The sequence below is a fragment of the Coccinella septempunctata genome, chromosome 1, assembly GCF_907165205.1.
Source record: "Coccinella septempunctata chromosome 1, icCocSept1.1, whole genome shotgun sequence".
In the NCBI taxonomy this organism is placed as follows: domain Eukaryota; kingdom Metazoa; phylum Arthropoda; class Insecta; order Coleoptera; family Coccinellidae; genus Coccinella; species Coccinella septempunctata.
The window spans coordinates 70480617-70499636 of NC_058189.1; the positions used below are offsets into that span (position 1 = coordinate 70480617).

General features: G+C 37.5%; 1 protein-coding gene across 1 annotated transcript in view; it reads left to right on the top strand.

Annotated features, from left to right (window-relative positions):
* LOC123318078 (BAI1-associated protein 3) overlaps positions 1-19020 on the top strand; it is a 75737-nt gene that overhangs the window by 41920 nt on the left and 14797 nt on the right. Inside the window, exons 5-7 of the mRNA XM_044904779.1 lie at positions 5467-5662; positions 5714-5827; positions 9604-9778. Of these exons, the coding sequence (XP_044760714.1) occupies positions 5467-5662; positions 5714-5827; positions 9604-9778 (485 nt within the window). The remainder of the gene's footprint in view (positions 1-5466; positions 5663-5713; positions 5828-9603; positions 9779-19020) is intronic.

Sequence of the window (19020 nt, forward strand, 5' to 3'; positions counted from 1 at the left end):
GGTCTACCCTGTCCTGGTCTTCGGACATTTATACCTGTCTCCCTGAATCGCTGCAATATTCTGGACACACTTGTATGGGAAACTCCAAACCTTTCTGCAATTCTTGTGTATGTCCACTCTTCTTCTCGCAAAACTACCGCTTGGGCACATTCCTCTTGGGTCAAATTGCGTGTTTCGCGTTGCATAGCGATCGAGTGTAAAAAATTCAAACGAAAGAAAAACTATTGATCACTAGAATTGATCGAGAACAACTGATTTTAGAATGGAGCCAATACATTTAAAATCTGATAATATCATCTTTTTTTATTCCTGCTGGGAAAAAACATCTGTATTGAAGAAAACCGTTGAAAGTGGATTACATATGCATGCATCATTCTGATAAAAATAATTATCATTGAGAACACCTTCAGTTGTAGAATAAATTTTAGATTTCCATAATGTGCGTTAATTTTTTTGCGCAGTGTACTTCAAAATCTCACCAATAAAACTTGTCTAAATTATTCACGAATTTTTTCACAATGAGCATCACAATCTTCTTGTTCGAACATTCCAACAATCGTCGTAAAAATGGGATGAAATGGGGAAACATCGTAGCAGTTTTTCAACATAACTAACATAAGAACTTTCCAGAAACTGCCTCGATTTTCAACATTTTTTTCACCCTAAATTGCACCATACTACAATCATGATTCTCTCAAGAGTGACCTGATGCATCTAATCCGATGAACTTGGTACTGAACCATTCATTGTCCAGCCATATATGTTTATGTTTTGTTTCGTTTTTGCGATGCCTGTGTCACCTTGCACTCCCGTACTTGAAATTCAATGAAATTTCGTCTAACTTCTAGGGGTTGTATCTCAGCCTCTTGGATATTTATATAGACAATTTTTGTTCTGCCTTCTGTCAAAAACAAAGCCTCACCTTTGAAGACACCCTGTATGCAACACAGAAATTGTTTCATCAGTTCTACGTTTTCTGAGCATCTGTTGATGCAAAGCACAACTTCAACGATGACCTCGCCACCCTTAATGAACCACCCTGTATATTTAGATGGAAAAATGATTTGACGGTTTGGATTATTTTCAAGCGCCCTCTAGAGGATAATTTCTGAAATACACAATCCTTTTAGTTTTTCAAATTCTCTCTTCATGCCATTCCGACTAAATTCTGCTCAATTCTGCGTTTTATTAATCCAGAGCTTATTACTGAGTTTTAATTCGACATTCTTTTGAATATTGAGGGGATTTTTCAGATGCGTATAACCGTCAAACCTTCGAGGGAAAGTTTATTAACGAATCCTGACCCTACTGAGAAAATTCGATGTCCTTACACCGTCTCTTTCTAAAGTATTCAGCTCCTTCTTGATTATTCACATTTGGCTCGGCTATACAACGAGTTTCAACAGTGAGAAAAATTCCCTTGTAAGCAGAACCATTATAAAAACACTCAGTGAAAACATTTTTTCCTTATTCATGGGGTGACGTAACGATCAATTTGATATTCTTTAACACAGCCTTCGAAGTTATTTGTACAGTGTTTATTTTCATTTCATTCCACTATTCTCGTGAAATTGAAATGACTTCCAATCTTCTTTATTCGATGAAACGAAGCATAAATACTACTACCTGTTTCAGGGGGAAAATTGAATTAATAGGTATCATTTCAGGCCCTCTGCTTGGAAACGAATATCTCGTTATACGATTCTACCATTAGATGAGCTGTTTTATCTTGTTCCGTATGATATTTGATATCGAATTGTAATCATATACCTAATTCCTCATAAAAAGTAAATATCTATTACTCATGATCATTAGTCGTATGAACGTCTCTGAAGTTGAATTGATTTTTTCTAGCCTGTGAATAAGTTATATTAATACGCTTTGTATGGAACAACGATAATGTACATTCGAACTAAAATATTGGGCAACTTTGGCTTTAAAAATTCATTGACCTTTCAATGAATTATATTAATGAATAGTTGAGGCTTAAAATAGAATCTCTGGTATTTTTTCAGCTGGATATTTTACTTAAAACAAAACAGATTTCATCAGAAACCTTCAACATCAGTTGTGTTTTCTGGATGGCAAAAAGATTCATTTTTCTCCACACTCGTGAATAATCCTACAAATTTTTCTTCATTACAAGGAAATTACACGAGATTAAGGTTAACTGCCATGAACTAACACCGTGTTGATTTTATGTCATAGCTAATAAACTTCTGACAGCGTTTATAACTTGAAGTTTTAAAGACATTAAAACTCATTTCAACATAATCGTTTCGTGTACTTTACCCCGAGGGAAAACTAATTTTATGTCGTTTATACAACGATACAACCAACTATGTTGCCTTGCGTCCTGCGGGCTCGAAGTAATTTACGATACACTCCATTTTAATTACTCGAAAATCAATCAACTTATAACAAAAATAGGAAAGACGGAAAAACAATCCTGAGATTGATTTTTCCGAGCAAATAAACGAACCGAATTATCTGGGAGTGTTCGCGCTCTCAGCAACCCTGAAAAATTGGATGATACCGCTTCAGTTCATTCAACAGAATCAACGGAGAATATAAGTGATGAATGAATTGCGGTAGGTCGGTAAATAAGGCGCATCTACTGTGGAAAATTAAATTCCATCAGGGGGATTTATCAGGACCGATGTAATTCTATTTGGTTAACGTGATTCTACGATCGCAAAGGGGATTCAATAATTTCCAGATTTTATAATTGAATTCTATATTTGACAGGGGAATATTGTTCGATTTCAGAATGGAGAGAGAATGGGTTAGTTTCGATGTTTTTTCGCCCTTCGTGATAGGGTTATTGTCACTTCTTCTGTACTCCATTCACTTTTATTTTAGCACTCGGTTGGCCATGGAAATTTGACACATTTCACTCTGTATAGTACGAAAATGTGGGGTTATGAAGATTGTCAAAACATTTTTGGGTTTTAAATCAACGCTATGTTGCCCGTTCTACGTAAAAGTTTCTGTTATTACGTATTTTATCACAATGTCGAATCTCTTCGGAAAATATGTGACGAACATAATTGAAGTTTATACAAACTGATTGAAGGCATACCAAATCCAGTTATTTGCATGGAAAATACAAGAGATCAGTATAATATCATAATATGCACTAGCTTGAGGAGAGTTAATGTTCGTTATCTTCTTTGGCTAGAGTTTGAATACGTTGCATCAGTTGTAGATTTCAAAAATATTAACCCGAAGATGAAATGCATATGATGCAGTGGTTGGGAATGGGATCTCCCGAAGGAATTATCAGATAATTACAAGAATGTTAAATTCCTCAACAAAAACCATCTTGGATCAATATAAGTAAAAGGAACTGAAGGAAGTTTCAGTCAAGATGAACTTCTCCTTCGAACAAAGATTTCACATGAATAAACAATTAACAGGACAACTGGCTGTTCATCTTAATACATTGATAAAATAATAATAATAAGGTATTTATTGGTACCTTAAGACATTTACAATGTATAGGACAGGTCAAATGAAAAATAAAAAAATCAATTTTCGGAAACTTATTCTACGATGACATTCATCGAAAATCCTGTAGTAAGCTTTTCTCATTAATTCACTCAAACATAAAATTCTCAAATGCCACCACTTTTTTGGGTCTCCCAATAGAAGGGAATTCTTTGTCATCCCCTTCATTTACAATCTTTCTGATTGTGGAAATAATCAGCTGAAATATGAGTCGTTTAGATATTAGAATATAAATTCTCTTACATTAAATATGTTCGCTGACGTATTGTGGATTTCAGAAAATCAGGGTATAACTATTTGAAAGAGCGAACCTGAATTCTAAATAGAACTTCCTGAAACCCTGTCTCTTTTGTCAATAACTTGCGGCATTTTCGTAATAAAAATTGATATTAGTTGTGGCAACAGCGTTTTGACATTAACGACATTTCATGAGTGCCAACCTCACTCCGTTCTAGTTACAAAAACTTGCGAAAATTATTTCATGGCCAACCGACTGCTTCTTGATCACTGATCACTGTTCACTGTGTGATCAGTGATCCCTATCAATTATTTATTTGACAGCGTATTTTCGAGGAAGCATTAGGATGAGGAATAAATTAATCAACTCACGAAAAATACAAAATACGGAAACAGGAACAATCGGATATTTCACGAGAATGAATAAATTTAAATAATGGTCTCGTTTCACAGTGAAATTAGATTGTAAATTGGTTAAGGCTAACTTATTCGAGACATTATTTAAGGAAATTTGATTTCATTTAGTTTTAATCGCGAAGTAGTCGAAAATGAGGCTCATTATGGGAATTGAACTTCATTCTTTGTCCTCGATGGTCTCAGATTTGTCAGGTTATCAAGTTCGAAGTAGTAATTATCTACAGGGTGAGCAAAATTCGTTGTCTACTGACAGGATCTCGAGAACTATAAGAGCTAGAAGAAAACGGATGACACATTTCCGAGCTCTATTTCAGAGAAACAAAGAATGGTAAAAACGATTTCTGGTTTTTGAGATATTTGCAAACAATGAGATTTTGACGATTTCGAAAAGTTCTCATAACTTTTTTGTCTTTGAAGTTACAGATCTGAAACTTGAACCTTTTACAGGCACTTTTTCATGTAGGATCTACTGACAAGCTCGAAATATTTTTTCATTTCGAATCATTAGGCGAACTTTCGTTCTTTTAAATGCAAACTTTTATTGAATTTGTTACTTTTGAATTGAAAAAAAACTGTTTTCAGTAGATTCTACGTATGGAAGTGTCTAAGAAGGTTCATGTTTCAGATCTGTAGCTTCAAAGAAAAAAAGTTTTGAGAACTTTTCGAAATCGCTAATAACTCAAAAACGAAGAAACGTAGGAGGCTACGGTTTTCGCCATTCTTTGTTTCTCTGAAAAAGAACTGGGAAATGTACCATCTGTTTTCTTCTAGCTCTTATAGTTCTCTAGATCCCCTCAGTAGTCAACCAATTTTGCCCATTGTGTACAATACCGCATTCAATATCGGTAAGTTCAATTCACATCATCTTTAATGTAGAAGAGTCAAAAAAAAAGAAGTAGAGTCAAAAAAAAGAAGTAGCCCATCCACTTGCATCAAAATGCTTTGTGAATTTCCTTCTCCCTTCAAATGCATTGCAGATATTAATGATTACCATATAGTGAGAAAGACACAAGGTGCAACTTTTCAGATTTCTCTGGCACAAACACGCGATGAACCTCTCAAATATTTTCAATCGTCTCCCTATACTCCATTGATCCACGGTACTCCCTTTATTTAGGTGAAATAATCGTGGATCATTCAAACATAAAAAAAAGTAATGAAATAGCAAGCAATCTTCTGGATATCAATATGACCAGAGCATTTAGGTCGCTGTATATAATCACACAAATTATCTGAAAACTCTTCTGTGCTAGTGAAAAACATGTAGAGATTCTTCAGTTCACTTCCGTGTACCTTTTTCAGGTTGGAGCTCCCGCTCCTGGTGGACAATATGCACACTACAAAGAAGATCTGTATTTATATGGTCAACGGGCATTTGGTATGCCTCCCGACAGGCATTATCGAATGTTACACACAGCCGGAGAAGAAAAACCCCCCATAGTCGTTTTGAGTGTGGTCGTCATGGAAGCTGAGGGATTAGAGGCCAAAGATGCAAACGGTCAGTTGGCAAAAAAAAATTTCGTGGAAAACGCTCATTATTCGAATTCAGGTTTCAGCGACCCATACTGTATGTTGGGAATTCAACCAATGGCGGCCCCCTGCTCCCCTCAGCCACATACCCCGAATAGGACGCTCTCAGATGCCTGTTTACCAGAAGGTCCAGGTGAGAAACTATGCATACATTGTTATAAGTAATCGAAAGTAATAAAGAAACTACAATTCAAATTTCAAGCCTTCCTCTTTGCTAATTGAATATGTGATCGTCATTAACTTGCAAGGGTTCAGTTTTCTGGCTTTAGCCAATCGTTTTTGAGAACTTCATCGCGCGTGGTGTTCTTCATCAAAAACAGGCAGACATGCATTCATTCCTTCATTCATTGTTGTATCCCGTTACCGGGAATAAATCTACAAAAAGACAAAAAAAAACGGTGCGAACAGACTTAAATTTCTTAGGGCTAATTGCGACTGTGTGCCCTCCTGTGACTGAAGAGACCCAACCGTGACCTACAGGTCCTCCCACACTCTGGGCATGGATAGTCACCAACCAGATCTGGCCTCAGCTGTATCCTTCCCGAGTCTCCATTATAACTGTGGACCAAAGACCTCCACTGTGATCTGTCTAACGCTAGTTGTTCCCAGTTATGATTGGCATTAACTGATTTTAGGGATTGCTGTAGTATATCCTTAAACCGCTTATACTGGCCTCCTAGTTTCCGAGCCCCATTTGAGAATTCTCCATACACAGCTATATTGTGGAGTCTTGTGTCTTGCATCCTCAGAATGTGGCCGCTCCATCTGAGTCGGGCCCTCGTTACTTGAGTCTCAATTGTTGTACAACTCGCGCGTTGCAAGACTTCTGCATTCGAAACTTTGTGGAACCATCTGATGTGCATAATTTGTCTTAGATGACGTTGTTGCTTTCGTTCAAGCTGTTTAATATGTCGCCTGTAGGGCGTCCAGCTTCCGCTTCCGTTAAGAAGCGTTGGGAGGACCACTGCTTTGTAAACAGCTGCCTTGGTCTTCAGATTGAGGTCGTGATTTTGAAACACTCTGTTCTTTAGCTTCCAGAATGCCCGTGATGCCGAATTGATACGGTTGTGTATTTCCGTATCTAGGTTAGCCATAGTAGTTATGAAGCTTCCCAAGTATTTGAACTGCTCGTCCTGTTCTAGAGTTTCATTCTCCAGCTCCAGGCTGATATCTGTTTGAAGGCTTTCTGGCGGACTTACCAGGATTTTGGTTTCGTCGATATTGAGTCTAAGGCCTAAGGCTTCGTATATATGTTTACAGGTGTCCAACACTATCTGTAGATCCTCTGGGCTGCTAGCATTAAGTGCGCAATTGTCTGTATATTGAAGTTCCGTGGTAATCTTCATATGGGTTTTTGCTCTGAGGCGCTTCATGTTAAATAGGCCTCCATCAAATCGACATGATCCCAATAATGACTGAAACTTTCATGCTGGGCCTGTTTCAAAGACTGAAACCTCTTTATTATTCAATGAAACGCGTGTAGACACAAAAGAACCCTCCTTCGACCGACTGGTCCATTTCCAATTTAATTATCATGCTCCCACCGAAGAAAAACAGAACTTACCGACCGTTTCTTTCGTATTGACCCAAGAAATCGGAAAATGTCTCGGGGGACATGTCTCGCAACGCTTCACACAGACTTCGCATCGAGAGGGAGGGACAACATCTTATCTAATACCCAACGGTCTTTCCGCAATCGCGAAAAAAAAAACCAACTACGAAATGGTTCCCGACACTTTTACGGCGTTCGATAACTCGAAAATGCTGCGTTTGTCAGGTGATCGTGGGAAGTTGAGGGAACGTCACAACTTTCGGACGCGTTTAATTGATTGCAGTGTTGAGCGGTTGCAAAATGGCAAGTTGTAGCTTGTTCTCGGTAGGATCAAAACCAGGGTAGTAAAAATATAGACTGAAATATCGACTGAGGGAGTTTCAATACAGGAAAACTTGGTTTGCTCAATATTTCGTAATTTTTTTCTCATTTTTAATGAAGTTCTGCAGTTTTGTTACAATGGGAAATTCTCCTCAATTTGGTTTATCTCTGCATATGCAAGTTTAAACTGAATAATTATGAGTTTCATTCATGAGTTTTTCAAATTCACCGCGGAAATTATTCAAAATCATCCTTCAAATATGGGGTTTTAAAATTTAAATCGCTTTGTGCGGAGTTTACGATTTGGCAACAGCGCATACAAGACAATGATAAGAACAATGTCCGATCAGCTTGTTTATAAAATATCAGCTGTTGATCTACAGGCGCGTACTTACTGGCGAGATTCAACTGCAACCGGCCATAAAAATCCCATAAAATTTAACGACCTTCCTCGTTCATCGCAGACTTCATAGACAGCCATCTTTGTCTATCTCATCAAGATAATGCTTTTGTTGTCCTTTATTATCAAGGCATATTTCAGTCGATGTTGCCAGCTTGTACAGTTATCACAAAACGCTTTAAACTTTAAATACCCATTTTTATTTTTCATTTTTAAGTGCTTAAAATATTTTTTTTGGAAAACGGTTGAAATGGGTATTTAAAAATATGACGTTTCAAAGATATTTCATAAAGAATACATCATGTTCGTCAGAAGGAGTATTCCCTATTGACATATATGGGAATCATGAATTGAACAGTGAAACAATGTCCAATCATATCGAAAATGTTGACATAAATTTGTAGAAATGCAGATCCCAACTTGTTAATTTAAGACAACATTTTCCGAGAATCACAAGGAAATTTTGACATTCCAGACAAAATTTCTCAAAGAAAAAGTCAAAATTTCCCAACTGTTACAAAATATTTAGTTCCTTAAGGTTGTTAGTGTCTTACATAAACTATTGAAAACACTCGTCTTCAAGGAATTAATTTCTATTTTGAAATTTTCGATACCTTTTAAAATCATTTACAGTTATTCGACAATTAGTAAAATTATTGAAAATTGGAGGAACATTATTAGAAGTATGAGAAACATTTTTGACAACATGCAAGGTTTATTTTGTTGAATATTTTGTACTGTGAAAATTTTATTTTCCACATCAACCATTTTGTTAAGAGATTCTTCGATATAGGTATCCTTCAGCAATGTTTGATGATTTCCATCCGCCATGCCTCATTAAAATACTTATGTCGACACCAGAGTCAACCAATATTGTTGCAGAAGACCGACGAAAGCAGTGACCAGTATATTCTGTCGAATTTTCAAAGTTCAAACAACTAACAACAATTTTAGGCATTTTCCTTAATTTATGTATTTCTACTAATTGTCTACAACCCTTTCCGCTTTGATATTTAAAGAAAAGTCGGTCACTGTTGATATTTTCTGGTCTTCCTTATAAGGTTTGATTCGCCTTATAACCTTGAGCTTGCCGTTTCAATAAAAAACGTTTTGAATATGTAGATCTATCTACATTGTGTTTTATTGCAAGGGTTCAATTCAACAATGAATAATTGACCCACAATGTTGAAGATTTCATCTTTAAACAAAGGTCTAGGAAGTGTGCCATCATAACATTCTCCGAGAAAGAACTCGTATTTTTACTCTTGCGATAGTACAAAACGTTTATATTCATATTCGTAATTTCCTCTTGATTTCTTTGGCAATAATTTTAATTGAGCAGTGGAAGTAAGTATAAGCAGTATAATGCGTATCGATGATCTCTGAGAAATCAATAATTGATTAATGAATAAATAGTTCTATCAAGTGTTTCAAAATTATCAGATTTAAATGGGTTTTTATGATAAAATTATCGAATTTTCGAGTTCGCCCATTGAGGAACAGTTTACCAGAGAGAATTACCAGAGATATCTCTCGTATCGTTTTGATAGGATGGAAAACATTGTGCCAACCCCCACGTCGCCATATTCCCCGTCGTTTCCCACAGCTAATAACCTCATAATCCTCTGTTTGTCAGGTAATCACGAGAAGTTACGAAAACATCACAGCTTCAAGCTGAGTTTCAAACGGAAGGACGGCAGGGTGAGGGAGCAGCGAGACAGTTTGGGTGGAGCGCTGCCTGCCAAGTTCATAAGGGCCACTTCCGTCAAGCCTCACACCCTCAACCCCAAGTGGAACGAGAAATTTCGATTGTAAGTGAATGATGCACTTTCGGCAGGTCCGTTTTTGTCGCCGACGAGCGTCGGTTATTATTTATTTATCAGCACCTACTTTGGGGCCTTATGAAGTAGACGCGAGGGAGTACCTCGGAGAGATTCTCTGGAAATTGCTGCGGCATATTAATAGCGGAAGAAAAAAAATTGCACGGTGTTACGGGAGGGATAAATTGGTTGGGGTAGGTGGGATTTTCGGTGTTTCGTCCATAATATATTGGGAAGTGTGATTTATAGGGAGGTTTGGGGATGTTCCACGCGAGGAATGATTAGTGACAGAAATTTCGGAAAAACGAATATTTCAAGTACATTTCGGGCAATAGTTTGTGAGCCCACGATGCTAAATCGGGATTTACTCGAGCGTCGTGGAGACCTAGTGGATTTTGAAGATTAGATGGTAGAAAGATGGTTGTATGATGTATGCACTTTCAGCGGTGGGGAAAGCGTCTGCAGATTCTCAAACATGTAAAAAAAATCGTCAAGTACACACAAGTCTCTGTTGATAAATTCATGTTAATCTGGCAGTTTGCGTAGTGGGGCTGGCCGTACAGAAGAGTTGACAATTGTGAAAACGTGTCAGATTTTCAGAGAATATATTAATTGAACCCAAAGGAAGCTATTTTTCAAGAGACTGTCAATACGGACTTATAAATACATACTCGAGCCTGTCAGATTTTCATACACATTGGTATGAAAATATAGGTTTCCGAACACGCTGAATCTATTGCGAGAAATTTCGAAAGCCTGCCTCCCTTCGTTTAGGTTTTCATCTTGGAAATGGCATTTTTCAAAAATTGCAATTTTCAATCTGCGATATCTCCTGTTATATTCTTCTGATCCAATTGGGATTTCCGGTTATATAATCAGCATTGCCAAGGCTTCCACCCACAAAAACTCGATTTCGAAAACCTCGATTTTTTGGGTAAAAAATGAGCAAGGGGTTAGACCCCCCTAAAATGGCATATTTGCACCTCTGTCTGAGAATCAAGATGTACTATTACTATCCTAGAATATGGAGTGCATGAAATTTGTTACGAAGATTGTAGAAAACCAAACAGTTGATGCTTCAATAGAAAATTGCACCCCAGAGAGCTCTTCGAAGTCAACTCGAAAATGAAAAGTGGAAAAACAAAACAAAAAATATATATTCTCTTACACAGCGTCAGATATGTTGAAATTTTGGTATGAAAATATAGGTTTTCGAACACGTTGAATCTATTGCGAGCAATTTCGAAAACCTATATCTCCCCGTTTGGATTTTTATCTTGGAAATGGCATTTTTCAAAAATTGCAATTTTCAATCTTCGATATCTCCTGTTATATTCTTCTGATCCAATTGGGATTTCCGGTTATATAATCAGCATTGCCAAGGCTTCCACCCTATCACAAAAACTCTATTTCGAAAATCTCGATTTTTTGGGTCAAAAATGTGCAAGGGGTTAGACCCCCCTAAAATGTCATATTTGCACCTCTGTCTGAGAATCAGGATGTACTATTACTATCCTAGAATATGGAGTGCATAGAATTTGTTACGAAGATTCTAGAAAACCAAACAGTTGATGCTTCAATAGAGAATTGCACTCCAGAGAGCTCTTCGAAGTCAACTCAAAAATGAGAATTGAAAAAACAAAACAAAAAATATTTTCTCGTACACAGCGTCAGATATGTGCAATTTTGGTATGAAAATATAGGTTTTCGAACACGTTGAATCTATTGCGAGCAATTTCGAAAGCCTGCCTCCCTTCGTTTAGATTTTCATCTTAGAAATGGCATTCTTCAAAAATTGCAATTTTCAATCTTCAATATCTCCTGTTATATTCTTCTGATCCAATTGGGATTTCCGGTTATATAATCAGCGTGCCTAAGCTTCCACCCTAGTGTTAAAACTCGATTTCGAAAATCTCGATTTTTTGGGTCAAAAATGAGCAAGGGGTTAGACCCCCCTAAAATGGCATATTTGCACCTCTGTCTGAGAATCAGGATGTACTATTACTATCCTAGAATATGGAGTGCATAGAATTTGTTACGAAGATTCTAGAAAACCAAACAGTTGATGCTTCAATAGAGAATTGCACCCCAGAGAGCTCTTCGAAGTCAACTCGAAAATGAAAAGTGGAAAAACAAAAAAAAAATATTTTCTCGCACACAATAGGTGCAATTTTGGTATGAAAATATAGGTTTTCGAACACGCTGAATCTATTGCGAGCAATTTCGAAAGCCTGCCTCCCTTCGTTTAGATTTTCATCTTAGAAATGGCATTCTTCAAAAATTGCAATTTTCAATCTTCGATATCTCCTGTTATATTCTTCTGATCCAATTGGGATTTCCGGTTATATAATCAGCATTGCCAAGGCTTCCACCCTATCACAAAAACTCTATTTCGAAAATCTCGATTTTTTGGGTCAAAAATGTGCAAGGGGTTAGACCCCCCTAAAATGTCATATTTGCACCTCTGTCTGAGAGTCAGGATGTACTATTACTATCCTAGAATATGGAGTGCATAGAATTTGTTACGAAGATTCTAGAAAACCGAACAGTTGATGCTTCAATAGAGAATTGCACTCCAGAGAGCTCTTCGAAGTCAACTCGAAAATGAGAAGTGAAAAAACAAAACAAAAAATATTTTCTCGTACACAGCGTCAGATATGTGCAATTTTGGTATGAAAATATAGGTTTTCGAACACGTTGAATCTATTGCGAGCAATTTCGAAAACCTATATATCTCCCCGTTTGGATTTTTATCTTGGAAATGGCATTTTTCAAAAATTGCAAATTTCACTCGAGGATAAGTCAAGACCGAACGGTTGCGCCCAAATGGATGAAATTATCGAATTTATCACTAGAAGAGTTGCTCTTTCAGAATATGTATCACATTTCCATCTACAGGCTGTCTCCGACAATTCCTACAATGTACAGGTCTAATTTTTGGTAGAGGTACTCTAGCGAGTCAAATTTCCCTCTTGGAACCAACTACAATTAGAAGTGAGAAAAAATAGAGATTATGAATGAAATACTCATACGGAGTTAAAATGAGAAAAATTCTGCTCTTCAATTTTTTCTTTAACAATAAATACGGAAATATTTGCATGGCTTTTCAGTTAATATTTCTAATGAACTCCAGTATCTAGGATGCTTCAAAAGAAATTAATCTCGTCGATACTGCGAGTATTTCCCATCAAAAATTCCTGCAGTAGATTGACAAATTTCATCTTAATATTATTAAGCTCCCGGAAAACCATGTTCATAAATGCCTCTCCGAGAAAAAACACAATTTTGACCAATTCACATTCACCCTATTTTTCACGAACGCTCGCAGTGAATCAGTGAAGGTATCTGATTCCCCACGTCAAACTCGCAACAAAAATGATGTGCCTCATCAAATAGGGTTGCGAGGTTTGAGTGGAATCACGAGAGTCAATTTACATTGCCGTTTGCTTCACATGAAAAGATGTTGAGTAACTTTGCCAAACATTTACCTGTGATCAGACGAGGCAAACCGCTCACGAGGTCAAACGCAAACAAATCAAGTCCAAAGCTATATTTGCCCTTCATCGTAATACACTAACCAACAAAAAAACTCGGCCACCTAAAATTTTGCTGAAGTTCATTGCTCAAGAACTTTTTCAATTGCTTTCAATTGTTTTTACCCAAAATTGTAGATAATTTCTTTGGTATTAAAACAACTCTCTTCAAAATCTAGAAATCAGAGATGAGAAAAATTAATGTATCTTGTTGTGAATCTGAACATGGCCAATTGATAACTACATATGTCATTGTTCATTGTGAACAAATTCAATAAGGATAAATTATACAAAGCAGTAAACAACAAAGATATCAATTTTAGCTTTACTTTTAACTCTCTATACTTTGAAGTAGTGGTGAGTCATTTACTCGTACAATTGTTTCAACAATACATTCTTGAGGTCAAAAGAAACACTTTTTCCCTTACCATTTTTTTTGAATCGGCTCGGTTTAAAAGATACAATCTGTTGAAAAACCATAAATGATCAATAGTTTTTCTTTCGTTTGATTTTCTACACTCGATCGCTCTGCAACGCGAAACACGCAATTTGACCCAAGAGGAATGTGCCCAAGCGGTAGTTTTGCGAGAAGAAGGGTGGACATACACAAGAATTGCAGAAAGGTTTGGAGTTTCCCATACAAGTGTGTCCAGAATGTTGCAGCGATTCAGGGACAGGTATGAATGTCCGAAGACCAGGACAGGGTAGACCACGGGTAACAACTGACATTCAAGAACGTTACTTGAGAGTTTCTTCGTTGAGACAACGGTTGGCAACCGCTCGCCTCCTTCAAACTCAGCTTGAGCAAACTCATGAGGTGCAAATTAGCACTCAGACAATAAGAAATCGCCTCAGAGAATATGATTTAAGGCCTCGTGTCGGGGCAAGAGGCTCAGCTCTTACCCCAGCCCATCGAAGGGCGCGTTTGGATTTTGCGAGAAAGCATATCCATTGGGAAGAGGCCGATTGGGAACGAGTTCTCTTCACAGATGAGTCTAGATTCTGCCTCTACCATTGTGATCGACGTTCCCTTGTATACAGAAGTTCACATGAAAGATATGCTCAGTGCAATTTCCTGAATACTACTGGTTTCGGGGGAGGATCGATTATGGTATGGGGTGGAATATCTTTGACTGCTCGCACAGACCTAGTGGTCGTTGATAATGGAGCTATGAATGCTGATAAGTATTCGCCCCATACATTGGTGAAAATTTCATTTTTATGAACGATAATACCAGACCCCATCGTGCGCGCATCGTTCAGGAGTACCTTGAAGAGGTTGAACTCTCTCGAATGGAATGGCCAGCAAGAAGTCCAGATCTCAATCCGATTGAGCAGGTTTGGAACAACCTCAATAGAAGGGTGAGAAGTTCAGAAAATCATCCAGCTACTCTTAATGACTTAGGAATCCAACTCGGAGAAATCTGGGAAGGATTAGAACATTTTAAGATCACTCATTTTGAGTATGAACCGTCGTTGCCGAGCTGTAATTAACGCAAGGGGTGGAAATACCAAGTATTAAATCACTTATCAGCATTTCAGTATTTTGAAAATTGTTCATTTCACTTCTTTCACATAAGATTCGGTGAAATCCTGAATTTTTCTTCCATTTAATGTGTCTTGTTTCGTTCAAAACCTTCCCGAGAGAACATAAAAAATAAGTTATAATGTCAATGTAGAGTTAACTTTCATTAAAATTGAGATTTTCAGAATGTGCGTTAATTTTTTTGCGCAGTTGTACGAGTCAAAGACTCATCCTGTATATTTGGGAACAATTTTGTAACTTGAATTCCAAGATAAGTCTGCAAGGATAGGAGGAAGAGAAATCTCCCATCTGAGACCTCATAGACGAGAGCAAATACGAAAAATTTCGTTCGACGTGATATTTCATCCGAGAGTTTGACATTTAAGAGGAAAACCTCCCACACCGTTTGTACATTATTTACGCCATCCCCGCGAAACCATCCAACCCGAACAAACCAGAAACATTTCAGAAATAACTGAACCGCAATCAGACCTTCCGAGGTGAAACGCAAACACATCAAGCTCAATTTGGCCCGTGATTCGAGAGAGAGCTCGGTTTATCCCCCAATCGATCCGCGTCATTTCCGAGATGTATCCCGTAAAATTCCAATTCATCCGAGTATCCGGATAATTGTGAAAAATATCGCATCTCATTAACGGGGGGGGGCGCAGAAAGGATTCTCGTTATACGGAGGCCACGTGCTAGGAGCAAACGAGCGAGAGAGAGGAGGAAGCGTCGAATTGTTGGAGAGCGGAATTTTCATTCCGTCTATCTAACTTTTGTGATGAAATTCGAGTCCAATTTAGGATACACTCATCTGAATATTCAATTAACCGACGGGATGGGTGCTTCGTTATGGGGCGATTGGCGTTTCGTCAGGGGAAATAATGAGCGTCCCAGAGGCGTCGTCTAACATATCAATCGTTCGCGATGCCTCTCTGTTTTCTTTGAATCCCGACGTGGATCCTTGGTTTCTGTGACGACAGTACACGTTCTTTGTGTCTATCTGTCACCCATGAAATTGACTCTAAACTTCTCGAAAAGCAATCGATCGTTTACCTATATGAAACAATGAAACTCAATAGATTCGCAAATTCCAAGATTGATGGGGATTGTATTGATGCAACAATTTGAATTAAGCGATATTCAACTAAGGAAACCACGTCTCGGAAAATAAACTACTACACAAGAGTTAGGGATATAGTATTCAATCGTTTTTAAAAGTATGTAATTTTCGAGAAAATCGCTGTAAAATCATTTAAAACTCAATAACAACTTGAATCGATCCAATAAAAATCAGTATGAGACATTTCGTCAATCTGGTCGCCTTTTTTCTGGAGTTTGGTTCTTTGCATATGCTTCATGAATGTTCTTATTTTGAAATGAAGTCAGTTTATCAACGGCTTCGATTTGAAACGAGTTTTCTGAAAATGCCAAGACGTAAATTAACAAACGCTGAGGCTAATAGGGCTATCGGAATGCTACAGGGTGGCCTAACTCAGGGTGTTCTAGCGGAAAGGCTCCAAGTCAGCCAAAGTGTAATAATATCTCGACTTTGAAATAGGTTCAGGGAGACATGTTCCTTGTTGGAAAGACCAAGGCTTGGTGGGCGACGAAAAACAACACCAGCTCAGGGTCGTTTCATCACCGTTTCGGCGAGAAGAACCCTACATCTACGTGTAGAATGCTACGGAATACTCTTCAAAATGCAGATGGGGTCCAAGTTTCCATCGAAACCATCAGACGACGTTTGAGAGAGGTGAATCTAGGTTCTAGACGTCCATTAAGGGGAATTCCATTAACACGTGACCATATGCGTCAAAGACTGGAATGGACAAGGCAACATATCAATTGGAACGATCAATGGCGTAGTGTCCTTTTCACTGATGAGTCCAAATATGGACGATGTTCAGATTCTCGAAGAATAAAGGTATGGACAATCCCACGCATACCCCGTAATCGTCGCTATGTCCAAGAAGTCCATCCATTCCGAGGGGGTAGTGTTATGGTATGAGCCGGGATAAGTTTCAACGGGCGCACAGATCTACACATTTGTCCTGGGAATATGACTGCCCTACACTATAGGGAGCATTTCACTGCCAATGTTGTGACAAATTTTCACGCTGCTATTGGTGAAACTCTTCAATTTCTAGACGATAACGCTAGACCGCACCGTGCAGCCATTGTAGAAAATGAGCGAGGAGCTTGGAGTTCCACATTCACCAATACCTCCGCACTCACCAGATTTGAATTGCATAGAACATGCATGGGATGTGCTCCAAAGAAGATTAGATAATCATCAACCTACCCCAGAATCCTTAAATGATCTGAGACAGCTTCTGCCCCGTTTATGGAACCAAATTCCACAAGAAATGTTCAACAACCTCGTGTGTAGTATGCAAAGAAGATGTCAAGCTGTTATTGATGCCCGTGGAGGCCATATATTGTATGGATAGTCTTAAAATGCTTGAATTCTCTGGGAATAAAATTTCGTTATTTTACTCGATTTTTCTTAACCACCCTGTAAACGTTGCAGACCTACAGGCTAAAATTAATTTGCAACTTGATCTCACATTAATATGAATTTTCATCACAAAGATTTTATATTTTTTTACAATTTAAATCAATATTCCTAATTCATTTGGAGCAGTTTATTTCACGTGGATAGTATTAGGATAAACTACGAAACGAAGTAAATATCTTCAAAATCGTGCATTAACTATAACACAAGCCAGACGTACCATAAGAATGATCTACATCTCTATATCAAGAACGATTCAAATACTCATTTACTTTCACTTCAACATCGATTGGTTCATGAATAATACTAACAAACAAATTTATAGGAATTAATTCATTTGGGTTGTCCGGGTTTGCATATAAACCTTCGCCATTTTGCAACTTCCAGTACCTACACACAAAAATTTATTGACGATGAACGCAAAATGAACCACCAGGGTTAAACTCATATTCTTAATTTCAATTAATGTGGTTGTATGTGAATTATCGTTCAAAATTTCATCTACCAAATGGATCAGTCTAGATTCTTAGTTGATCCCCACCGCATTCGCCAATTTGCAACTACAGGGTGTTTTGGAAGGTGAGGCTTTTTTTTCTGGCAGAAGGTAGAACTCATAAAAAAGTCTTTTAACCAAAAATTGTCTGTATAAAATATCCAAGACGACTGAGATACAACCCCTAGAAGTTCGACAAAACTTCATTGAATTTCAAGTACAGGACTGTGGAAGATGACTCCGGCATCGCAAAAACGAAACAAAACATGAACTTATGGTTCGACAATGAACGGTTCAGTACCAAGTTCATCGGATTCGATGCATCAGGTCACTTTTGAGAGAATGATAATTGTTGTATCGTGCAATTTAGGGTGAAAAAAAAAATGTAGAGAATCGAGGCAGTTTCTTGAAAGTGCTTATGGTAGTTATGTTGAAGAAGTACTATGGTGTTTCCCCATTTCATCCCATTTTTACCACGATTGTTGGAATGTTCAAACAAGAAGATTGTGATGCCGATTGTGAAAAAAATTCGTGAATAATTTAGACGAATTTTACTGGTGAGATTTTGAAGTAATATTCTTTTTTTTAAGTTTGTGTCTTAAGTCTCTTCTGTCAGTAGGTATCGAAATGAGCCATTTCATAAAATCGTTTAAGTTACTTAAATATAATGTGGACAATTCGGCAATCCTAAGTTACCATTTTCATTACCACGTAAATATCGAACGAGCCAATATCCTAAACGAAACCACATAGTCGAATAAGAAGATAAGTTTTTTCCCACTGCTTTGCGATAATTCAGCTAAGGTGATTTTTGGTGAAACGCTTCATTTTGACCAGTTCTACCTTCTGTTGAAACAAAAACATTTTACCAAATGTTCAAATATTCAATAGATAGCGTCAAACTTAGTTTCAAGAGATAGGTTCTTTGAATTTTCGGTATTTCTATGGTACGTAATGGTCATAATGAGAAAACTGGAAAACGTGGGTGATATCTTGTGTTCGGAAAAGATTCATCAAACAAATGAAAAACCATATTCCGAAACTCATTAAATTCGATGGAACCGTTTATTGATAGAACTGAAAATAATTTTTTTATGGTTTTGCAACAGCCTGTATCTTTTAAAAGAAGCCGATTCGGAAGAAATGGTGAAGAAAAAAGTG